At 42.8% G+C, this 12,381-nt stretch overlaps 1 protein-coding gene across 2 annotated transcripts; it reads right to left on the bottom strand.

Annotated features, from left to right (window-relative positions):
• Nucleotides 1-287: 287 nt before the first annotated feature.
• On the bottom strand, nt 288-2,252 carry LOC112902938 (indole-2-monooxygenase-like). Of its 2 annotated transcripts, none has more exons than XM_025972136.1 (2): nt 1,280-2,252; nt 288-961 (listed from the first exon to the last, which is right to left on the bottom strand). In XM_025972136.1, exons 1-2 carry the CDS (start codon nt 2,189-2,191, stop codon nt 335-337), a joined length of 1,539 nt encoding a protein of 512 aa, XP_025827921.1. In that variant the 5' UTR covers nt 2,192-2,252; the 3' UTR covers nt 288-334. The 2 variants fall into 2 exon arrangements, with proteins under 2 accessions (XP_025827921.1, XP_025827922.1); XM_025972137.1 differs by having other exon boundaries at nt 838-961; nt 1,270-2,252.
• Between the last annotated feature and the right edge of the window lie 10,129 nt (nt 2,253-12,381).

Raw genomic sequence — 12,381 nt, 5'->3', positions numbered from 1 at the left:
ATAAATAGGAAAAATGGAAACTCCAGAAACTCTAGTTCAATTTGCTCGGCCAGCAGCCTGCCCAGATTGTCTTATGGTTTTTGTTTCGAATAGAACACATGAAGAATTGATGAACAAGTTCTTTACCAAAACATGCTCTATGTTGCTTCTTAGTTTTCTCATAAATTTGTAGAAGTCGATGTACTCGTGGATGGAAATAAATACCGCGTGCAACTAAACAACTACAATTGGTTGGATGCACATGGGTGAGTGGCAAATGGAAAGTAGATGTAACAATACAAAATAAGTACATACCAAATTGGTAGATTATTTATTATGCACCCAATATATCTATCTAGATGTCTTGAGCCACGCGTGGGACAAGAAGAAGTTTCTCCTTCCGGTGAACATCCATCCCGAATACCTCGGTCATATCAACATCCGGCAACCCTTGCGGCAGCTCCCAGTTAAAGTGGTAGATGAGGTTTGCCACAATGAGTTTAAAAGTGACGGTCGCAAAGGTTACACCTGGGCACATCCTCCGCCCTGATCCAAATGGCAAGAAACGGAAGTCGTTCCCTTGGTAATCGGAAGCAGCTTCCAAGCCTTCGTCCAAGAATCGTTCGGGCATAAACTCCTCTGCACTCTCGCCCCAGCATGTGGTGTCCCTTCCTAGAGCCCACGCATTGATGAGCAAGCGGGTCCCTGAGGGTATGGTGTATCCCTCTACGTCACAGTCGGCCGTGGAGAAGTGAGGCAACAAGAGAGATCCCGAGGGATGCAACCGGAATGTCTCTTTCATCACCGCACTCAGGTAGCTCATGCCGCTGAGGTCATCTTCGGTGACGAATTCTTTCCCCTTGGTTTTGCAACTCCTCACCTCGTCTTGCAGCTTGGCCATTGCATGGGGATTCCGCACCAGCTCGGCCATGGCATAGTCCAGCGATATGTAGGTTGTGTCTGTTCCAGCTTCAAACATATCCTGCATGTATATGTATACCATCAGAACAATAGGTCATAATACAGTTGTAATGTTCCAGCTTCAAATACATGATTTCTGTAACAAGCAAACTTGTTAATTTTAAAACTAATTAGTAGCACTCTCTAAACATCAACATTTAAGAAGGGAGCTATAAATTTTCAATAATAAGATCTGCTATGAAATATATTTTCATAGTACATTTATTCAGTGTCATATATCCTAGTTCTATATATACTACTATTTTTCAAGTTGGTAAAAAATTTAAGATATTTGATTTAGGATAAAACTAAACATATATATATGTGTACCCATCCGTACAATCAATATTGCCTTGATGTTGTCTCTCGTTAGGTTGTACTCATCTTGAACGGAGAGCAGGACATCTATGAAATCAGCTTCTTCCTCTGTCACCGCCTGGCCGGCGTGCTTGTCGATGAGATCGTCCAGCAATTCGTCCCATCTCTTCTTCTGCTTCACGGCCTTGGCGCACACGACCCTCCTCACCATGTCCAGCCTCGCCAAGCTCGGGAAGTAGTCGTCCAGGTTAAACCCCGACAGGAGCTTGGAATTGGTCTTGAACAGCTCCCGGAACAGCTTGTTCCTCCCTTCCTCCCTGGGCAGCCTGCCGAGCACGGCCTGGCAGACGACGTCGTTGGAGTAGTTGCTGAGGACCTCGCTGAGGTCCACCGCCGTCGACGCGGCGGCGGCGTCCCTCATCCGTGCCAGGACCAGCCGCACCTCGTGCTCGCGGGCGGGGCGGAAGGAGCGGACCTTGCTGGTGGTGAGGAGGTGGATGGCGGCGATCTTCCTGGTCCGGCGCCAGTAGTCGCCGTAGGGGGCGAAGGCGACGTTGGTGTTTCCGTAGAAGAGGATGTCGCCGACGGCGGAGTGCGGCCGGGACGCGAAGACGTGGTCGTGCGTACGTAGGACGGTCTTGGCGGCGGCAGGGGACGACACTACCAGCGTCGGGACGGCGCCGAGGCGGAGGAGCATCACGTCCGGGCCGTGCCGCCGGGCGAGGTTGCGGAGGGAGACGTGGGGGAGGGCGCCGACGAGGTGGAGGTGCCCGATGATGGGGAGCCTGGACGGCGGCGAAGGGAGCTTGTTGAGGAGCTTCTCTGCTCGCGACCTCAACGTCGCCAGGCGCACGGCGATGACGAAGAGGACGAGGAGGAGCGACAGGGCCAGAGGGGATGCATGTTCTTGGAGGTGTGCTAGCACTAGAGCCATGGCTGCCCAGATGCTGAGCAGCTTGCTTGCTCGTCCGGTTAATGCCTATTCGTTGCCACTTTCGTCGTGCTCGGAATCAAGATTTACGGGAGAAGAGGAATATATATACAGCTCGCTATAAGCTCCACGTATAATGAGACATATGGGTGAAACAAATAAAGTGGCGCTTATGTGACACGCGTCCAACTGCAATCCTACCTTCTCACCAGGTGTCTCCTCTCCCGTCTCTGATGTTACCATCCGGCATGGGCCATGACATGATATAAGGCGGTGGGGTCTGGTGGATGTAGCTACTCTGGCAACGCTTCTTGCTGTCTCTCAGGACAATGGGTGCAATGACCCTGTGAATTTACAGTTGTTTGGCTGCTTGTACAGGCAGAAGCACCGTGCCACCAAGAGAGAAGCTCATATTCTTACGTATCCATCTAATTAAGATGACAAAATATTTATTACATCAACAAATGCCGGATGATCCTTTCATATTATACACAACCATTGTGTAGAATGATCCTTATATGATCAACTAAACGTATCGCAGAGAATCCATGGCTTTCATGGAGAGGCCTCGACCTGCGGGAACAATATCAAAACAAAGAATGAGGATAATAAGGTCAATTATGAAGTTGACAGACGTAAGAATTCTTTGAGAAACCGCCAGAGGGCCCCAAACCTTGCTTGCGGATCTTCTCATTAGACCTTCACCGTAAATAACATGGGTAGCTAACTTTATTCTAGTAGCATTTTGGCTTCCTTTTACATAAAAGTAAATTATTCAAATAATTTTGTTTTGTTTTTCATGACAATAGTTTTGTTCATTATTATCATTTGTCACCTCTTCCACTGTTTAATGTGGAAGTTTCTAGTCCTTCTAGATGAACATGGAGATTTATTATTTTATTTAAAGATTAATCTACTAACTATAAAGGAATGAGTATAATATTTTTTATTTTAAATTTTATCTATTAACAAAATCTACATAGTCCCTTTATTTAATTAATATGCTTCTAAAAATTAATAAAAACTAAAATATGATTTTCATTCATTTTCTCAAATTTAGTTATTCATTAATTGGTTTTGACATGGACTATTTATTTTGCTATTTTGGTTATAATTTAATATGGGGTGCTTACTACTTCCATTCTTAAATATATGAGACCGTTCACTTTTTATCCAAACTTTGAAAGATAATATTTATCTAATCATTATTTAAATTAAGTAAGATGAGTAGCACTATATCTATCATCAATAATATTTTAGATTTAGATAGTTGATTTATCTATTTGCATAAATATTTGTAGAAAAGATGAATAGTCAACTGTGTCATATATTTAAAAACAGAGATAGTACTAATCTTTCTATTATTTTAATTCTGAATTTAGCTATTCATCATTTATCAATTGCACTTATCATGTATTCTTAGGTAATACCATTAGATTATCATAAAAATCAATGATGTAATCATTTTTTACTATTAATAAATTATATGTCCTAATTCAAAATTTATCTATTGATGAATTATATTCTACGTCGGCTCTTTATGCATGTAATTAGCTTCCCAATCTAAATGAAAATTCAAAAACTATTTTTCATTGTTTTGATTCCAAATCTTATTCATTTATTAATATATTTGTCGGATACCCTTTATTTAGCTATTTTGATTCTCGATTCGCATGTACATGAAGTACTAATTTTTTATTTCACATTTAGATATTATTAACCGTATTCAACATGGACCCTTTGTTCAATTAATATTTTTCATTTTCTAATTCCAAATCTTTTTATTTGTTAATTGGATTGAAGATATTCTTTAGATTTTTTGCAGACCATTGAATCACCATAAAACCCCATGGTGCCTATTTAATCATAATTGTTACTGGAATTGTAATCAAATATTTGTACGCTTTACATTTGAGATTAGTATTCTTTGTCTACAATGAAATCAGAAGAAAGAATACACCATTCTACATTGAGGATCGATATTCTTCTACGTTGCCATAACACTATCTAGGCTGACCATGTATGACCATTTTCTCTCTATACTGCAACTTGGCCAATTAGCCATAGGAGTTTTGATCCCCATTGATTCAGCAAGAACAGTTTCTCTCCATGCACAGATCCTGAAGCTTGCTTTGCCTGTTTTTCACATTGAGCTTGAGTCAATGCTGCTCACCAGCAAGAGAATTCTTTCACCTAGTCACTTGACTCTCCTCAGTGCTCAATCTACAGGACCTGCCACTCCACTTCAGAGCGCTCGCCAATGTGGAAGAGCTCGAGCTCGAGTATCGCAGGCCCACTAGGTACAACCATCTTGGTGCAGGGCTTAGAGGAGGGGACGCGACATAGGAGAGTTGTACAGGAGGGCGTGGGCATGGAAGATAATGATAGGCCCGCCATCAAGGACTTGGCCAGCGGCGAGTAATGTGTAGCACGGAGCAACAATAGGCAAATTTCTGATACATGAATAGCTCATGTGATCTTTCGGATTTCTAGGCATCTAAACAACTGCTTGCTATTGTTTCATGAAACTTGTCCCTACCCCTCATGGTGCCCCGCCCAAGGCCACATCATCGATCACAACTTGATCATCCATTAGAACTTGTTTTTCTTATAGGAGACAGCTAGTTGCTCATCACCATCGTTGTTGTTGGAGTCGACTCTTTTCTACTAGCCGTCGTTGCACCTCCATCTACATCAAGTCGTCAATTGCGGAATTGTGTTCTTTCCAGATCGGAGTCACATCCAGCTTTGCCATGGTCATGATGTGCTTTTTGTTGATATTCTCCTGTCTTCTGATTATTGTTGCGAGTACACTGCGCGTGTCCCCTATCTTCTGATTATTATCGTGATCGATCACTGTTTGGAGAGAAAAATCACACACAAGGATTACTCTACAAGGGAGAAAAAAGTGCCGGCGTGCCAATGTACCAAGTACATAAAAAAATAAATAAAGATAGGAAACATGAACTTTATTCATATTTTGAAAATACAAATACCGGTTCCCTTATATGTATGTGCACTCCATAACATCCTTTTGGGTAGTTCCGACTTGGGTGATATGGTCCTCTGGTTACTGAGATCTCGAAAAGCTTCCGGTTAATATTATCTCTACCAGATTGGTATGTCGGAGTACCTCCAATTCTGCTATTGTGGTCGTTGCTTAAGTCTTCTCTTCACGTTCTCCATGCATGACGATGGTGGTGTCTGTGTATATGTGTTGGCGTCGGCGTCGTCCATAACCTTGGCGGTGTCCATGAGCCAGTGTAGTGCGGCTGGAGCAACCTCAGCCTCATCGGTCTCGAATGGTATTGTAGTGATTGTAGAGGTATGTTGTAGATGCATGATGGCGTGAGCTGGACCGGGTTGATATCATAGCAGCTCGGTCATGATCGAGGTAGTTTCAATAAAAGAGGGACCATTTCGGCGGATTGTAACAAAATTGTAATCACAAGTTGGCTGGACAGTTAGATGTTCCACTCGTGAATGTCTTCGAGTTGAAATATTAGAGACCAGAGGATAGATTAGCCTACTGCCCGAGAAACGTGGTATGGGAACGATTTAAATTCCAACTGGTCTGTCCCGCACTCTATCAGAAACGCAATCCGTGGGATTCGAACTTTGGTTACCAGCCTCGTACCCACGCGGCCTGACCAACCGAGTTGAGCCCTGCTCCCTCTTCGAGTTGAAATATTGGTATTGCTTGCTTGTTAACAGCTTGTACGTGGATGCACATGCACGTGCACCGAGTACATGCAGCTCCGTGCAGCACGGTGTGCATGGACGCAGCGACGCCGGATTACGCTTGACGGACCCTGCTGGAACCATCCTCACCAGCTCCAAGCAGATGACCGTGCGGCGCCCCGATAGACCTCGACATCGTCTCCAGGCCAGCACCTCCCGGGCCTCGTCGTCCCCGCTGGTGTGTCAGTGTAGTTTCTTGGTCTGCCGTATATAGATGGCCTTCTTGCTGGTGACCTGGATGGCATTGACGTCATCTCCGTGCTATATCCGACAACTACGAAGATCTCGCCATCCTCATCGTCAGTCTCCGGGCAGCCATGGTGGTAGTGCCACTCCAATTCAACTTGCGCAGAGATCGATGATCTCGGGGCGGATCCAGCTTCAAGGCATGCTATCATCGCAGCGCAGTTCCGATCTCATCCTCGAGCGCAAGGCACCATGGCAACGTAGGTCCAGCCTCCAGCCTCGAAGGCAGCGGGAAGTAGGTCAACCTGTACCGCCAAAGACAAACACAGGGACCATGACGCCTTCTTGCTTGATGTACTCTCCTGACTCCCTTCTACCCGGTCCGGCCGTACGTGCCCAGTGGGACGGTGGATGGCGAAGTTGGTGACGATAGATGTGAAGCCTGTTTGATGCAGACTTCGCTGACTCGTGCGGCTTCAAGACGCGGCGTCGACGGCAAGTCTTCCTGAACCCTTGTCGTCGATCCAGCTCAGGCGTGGTCGCCGGCTCCTGGCTTTTAGCGTTGGTGGTTAAATGAAGGTTATGCCTCTAGGTGGACTATATAGATTTAATATATATGGGTATAAAGAAGCATACCACTTTAAATGAGTTACAAAGTCTGGATATTGTTGCTTTCCCTAATTTGAAGAACTGAAAGGGTCTGCATAAGGGATCTATAGCACCGATCATGTGTATGTTCTTCTATTTTTTTTAATTAACGTGGGAATTTCAAGACCATCGAATCTTCACAAAATCCAACGATATATATATATTGTTCTCTTTTTCTGATTAACGTGAGAATTTCTAGACCATCTCGATGAACGTGGTGGCTTCTTTTAATACTTAGATAATAGATAGTTCTGGACCTTAGGGATAGGGCTCCAGGTTACTAATTGGGTGTTATTTTGGAGCTACGCATAACCTTCACAAGACTCGTTTAAAAAAAGATAAGTCCTAAAAATTCTCACGTTCAAACATCAGTCTTGTACTTATCATAGCCACAGGATGCATTCAATTTTCTAAAATATTATCCTCCCCTCCATTATAAAAATAATCTAATGGAACCCCTAAATCTGTAAAAAAAGATAAGATAACATGGTGAATTTTTTGTAGAATCTGGATAATCTTAGGCATAACCATCACAAGTGCGCTTTTTGGGCCTCTTGTTCAGCACCTTTTGTTGGATTAATTTTGTGGCTAACAATTAGCCCGATATTAAGAGGTCCATTAGGCCCAAAAAGTGCCATGATCGGGGTCCAAAACCAACCATAGGTTTCGGATCCCATCACTCAGTGCAACATTTAATGGAGAGGTTGCCCCCCTCCGCCCCCACAGAGCTAGACGACGAGCTAAAACCTCGTGAGCTGGCTTAACAACGTCCGTTACCAACGAAAACTTGTTGATAACGGACATCAAGTACCCGATACAACTATTTACCAGATTGGTAATTGGTGTTAATATTATCTGTTACCAATGATAATAGTAATGGATATTGATATAGTCTGTTACCAATATCTTATCATTGGTAATGGACTTTATTGTTGCCCAGATCGGGCGCGTACCTGAGGGTCTCATTAGTAATAGTCTTTAAAAATATTCGTTACGGTTAATGTTTCTTGTATCGGACAACTTATGTTCAGATCGGGCGCGTACCTGAGGATCTCATTAGTAATAGTCTTTAGAAAAGTTCGTTACGGTTAATGTTTCCTATATCGGACAACTTATGTCCGTTATCAATGGCACGTCACGTAATTTCGCTTTTCACGTAGTGCTTGCCCGTGCTCGGCTTGACTTGGCTCGGCTGGATGGATATTTTAATGAGCCGAACAATTATTTTTATTCGTTTCATTGACAAGCTGGAACAAGACACCTCACGAGCAGCTCACGAGCTAACGGAATTAAAGAGGCTAATGTTGCCGAGTCGAAATGGCCCAATTCTCTCAGCCTCCAATGTATCGTCCGTCTGAAGTGTTAAGCTAAAACTCAAATCTTTACCGTTGACTCCTTTTCTATGGATTTTTCCTTTCCATCAATGAAATATGATAATTAGAACTAATCTAATAAGAAAATTGTTGATCATTTACGGGTTGTGCATGCTCGATGCATGGTGAATTTTGGAAGTTTAGAACTTTATAATTACTATACCTTTCGTACTTGACATATGCTAAGGTGGTAATCCCAAATTGCAATAGGCGAAGGAGGAGAGGTTGCGTTCATAGACCAGATCTCGTGCACAACAACTTTTATGTATGACATGACATGTAAAAATTATATTTGGTGTATATGAGAAGAAATATACTTCTAGTATGTATAAACTTCGAAGTTCCCTTATGTTATATGAAACAATGTGAGAAAAGTACGTATTTATGAACAATATATAGTCTAATCTTCTTTATCAAAAGATTTCAATTTATTACAACCTTATGCACCTATAAAAGGAGTCCAAGCCGGTTTGCATTATTTTCAGGACGATGTTTAGATATTATTAGTATTATTCGTAATAAATATGTAATTTTGAGTTTTAAAGACACATAACAAAGATTGAACCTTTCAAATATTTTTAGGATATGAGCTAAACTGAGATATATGTCCTTAAATATATTTTTCTAATGTATTTTTTGGAAATGATTTGATATTCCTGTAGTTCAAATTGGAATTACTTTCACTAAAGATACAACTTTTATGTAGTATATTAGACGTAAAAAATATGTATATGAGAAAATATGTAGTCCCTTCAAAAAATAAATCTTAATTGGTTTCCATGGGCGAACCAATTTCCGTGGATGATTTGAGCCGCCTCCGGAAAACTTTGTACTAAGCAAGGGCGGTCCATGTTTTGGTCCGTCCCTAAAAATCATGGTTATTTGCAAGAGGAACGCCTAGAATACTCCAAACCAGTTCAGCAACAGTGGACAGAGTCAGACCCCACTACAGCAACAACCTAGGAACAATAACCAGACGCCACAAGGTAACAAGGGCCAGCAGAACCACGTCCGTGGGTGTGTGAATCATGTGGCCGCGGAGACCGCTCAGGAGGCTCAGCACGTTGTGTTCGGTATGTCCATAGTCAACTCAGCCCCTACATCAGTTTTATTTGATTCTGGAGCATCGCATTCCTTTATTTTTGCTCAGTCTGTCGCAAGACATGGCATTCCCGTGCATTCTATGTCAAACCTAGTTTGCCTAGGGGAATATGAAGGCTATGTATCACTATCTTGGCGTCAGTTTCAAGATTGTGGGCAGGGAATTTTGTGCCAATTTCATAGTACTGGATTCTAAGTGAATAGACATCATACTCGGGATGGGATGGCTGAGCAAGGTTGACGTAGTGATTTAGTGTGCCGAAAGGTCAGTGATCCTCACGAGCCCAGAAGGTGAACGATTTGAGTTCATCGCAACACTTCCGTCCGCAGCAGTCTGTGTAGTGAATCAGCTGAAGGCAGATTTGATTGAGGACATCAGAGTGGTGTGTGAGTACCCGGACGTCTTTCCGATGATTTGCCAGGTATGCCACCTGAATGCGATATTGAATTCCTCATAGATCTTTTAGCTGGTACTGCACCTATTGCTAAGGGACCATATTGAATGTCAGTTGGTGAAATAGAGGAACTTAAGAAACAACTAAAAGAATTGCTAGATAAGCGGTTCATTTATCCTAGTTCATCATCTTGGGGAGTACCCATGATATTTGTTGAAAAGAAAGATGGTACACAAAGGATGTGTGTTGATTATAGAGCTTTGAATGAGGTTACCATCGAGAACAAGTATCCGTTGCCTCGTATAGAAGACCTGTTTGGTTAGTTGAAGGGAGTCAGAGTATTCTCCAAGATTGACTTGAGGTCAGGATATCATCAGCTGAGGATACGAATCTCAGATATTGCCAAGACAGCTTTCACTACTAGATACGGGCTTTATGAATACACCGTAATGTCATTTGGGTTGACCAATGCTCCATCCTACTTCATGTATCTGATGAATAAAGTGTCCATGGAGTATCTTGATAAATTCATGGTGGTGTTCATTGATGATATACTGGTGTACTCTAGGAATGAGGAGGAACACGAGGAACATTATAGGCTTGTTCTGCAAAAACTTAGAGAAAATCAGTTGTATACCAAGCTTAGCAAGTCTAAATTCTGGTTGAGTGAGATCTCGTTCCTTGGTTATGTTATCACAGATGGAGGTATTACGGTAGATCTAGGAAAGGTCAGAGATGTGTTGAAGTGGGAACCGCCAACAATAGTGTCAAAGATCCGGAGTTTCCTAGGACTCGCAGGATATTACAGGAGATTTATAGAAGGCTTCTCTAAGATAGTGAAACCCCTTACATCACTACTAGAGAAAGAAAAGATGTTTATATGGTCAGAGGCATGTCAGAACAGCTTTGATGAGTTGAGAAAAAGGTTAACTACCACACCAGTATGGGTTATGCCTGATATTCACAAGAGTTTCGATATCTACTGTGATGCTTCTAAACAAGGTCTTGGTTGTGTATTGATGCAAGAGGAACACATGATTGCATATGTGTCTCATCAGTTGAGGAAACATGAGCAGAACTATCCCACACATGATGTGGAATTATCAGCAGTGATACATGCTCTAAAGATATGGAGGCACTATTTGTTGAGTCACAGATGTCAGATATACACCGATCACAAGAGTTTGAAGTACATTTTCACTCAGAATAACCTCAACCTAAGATAGCGAAGACAGTTAGAGCTCATAAAGGACTATGACCTGGAGATACACTATCATCCAGGGAAGACAAATGTGGTTGCTGATGCCTTGAGTCGCAAGAGCGATGTGAATACGACAATGGTTAACCGGATGCCTTGGGAATTGTATAAAGAGTTTGAACAACTCAACCTTTGGTTCGTCGCCCATGCGGAAGGGATCACTATAGAAGTGGAGCCGACTCTCGAACAGGAGATACAGAAGGGTCAGCATGAGGATCCTAAGATTCAGGAGATAAAGGAGATGATAGAAGCAGGCAAGGCACCTAATTTCACTGAAGATGAATATGGAACTATGTGGTTCCGAAAGAGGATATGTGTACCCGATGTGTATCACCTTCGTAAGAAAATTTTGTAGGAAGCTCATGACTCGGCTTATTCCATCCATCCTGACAGTACCAAGATGTATCAGGATTTGAAAGAGAGATATTGGTGGTATGGCATGAAGCATGATGTTGCAGCTCATGTGGCACTGTGTGATGTGTGCCAAAGAGTCAAGGCAGAACATCAGAGACCAGCCAGTTTGTTACAGCCATTGAAGGTGCTAGAATGGAAGTGAGAAGAAGTCGGTATGGATTTCATCGTGGGATTGCCACGCACACGAGATGGTTATGATTCTATATGGGCCATAGTGGATCGTTTGACCAAAGTAGCTCACTATATTCCGGTGAATACTACCTACACAGGGGCATGATTAGCAGAGTTATATATCCCCCGAATTGTGCGTTTGCATGGGGTACCTAAGAAGATAGTGTCAGACAGAGGTACTCAGTTCAGGTCTCAATTTTGGTAGAAGTTGCTTGAGTCAATGGACACAAAGTTGAATTTCAGTTCCACTTACCATCCGCAAACTGATGGGCAGACAGAAAGGATAAATTAGGTGTTAGAGGATATACTTAGAGCCTGCTCCCTAAAACACGGAGGCAATTGGGATAAGAGTTTACCATTTGCAGAGTTCTCTTATAACAAGAGTTATTAGGCCAGTTTGAAGATGGCACTGTTTGAGGCATTGTATGGCAGGAAGTGCAGAACACCATTGTATTGGAGTGAGATAGGTGAAAGCCAGTTGTTCGGGCCTGAGATCATTAGAGAGGCTGAATGACAGGTACAGGTTGTCCGTGAGAATCTGAAAGTGGCTCAGTCGAGGCAGAAAACTTATGCAGATACTCGACAACGGGAGTTGATTTTTGAAGAAGGAGAATTTGGGTATCTGAAACTGTCACCTATCAGAGGTTTGCGCAGATTCAAGGTTAAAGGGAAGTTGTCACCTCATTACATTGGCCTGTTCAGGATCTTGGAACGGAAAGGTGAGGTAGCTTACCAGCTAGAGCTACTTGCCCGACTGTCAGATGTGCACAACGTGTTTCACATATCACAGTTGAAAAAATGCTTGAGGGTACTAGAGAAACAGTTGCCACAAGAGGAGTTGAATGTATAGGATGATATGACTTACACAGAGTACCCGGTTAAAATCCTGGACACATTGGAGAGAAA

This window comes from Panicum hallii, chromosome 8, assembly GCF_002211085.1.
Source record: "Panicum hallii strain FIL2 chromosome 8, PHallii_v3.1, whole genome shotgun sequence".
NCBI lineage: Eukaryota > Viridiplantae > Streptophyta > Magnoliopsida > Poales > Poaceae > Panicum > Panicum hallii.
The sequence above is the reverse complement of the archived record's forward strand: the minus strand, read 5'-3'. Positions and strand labels throughout refer to the sequence as shown.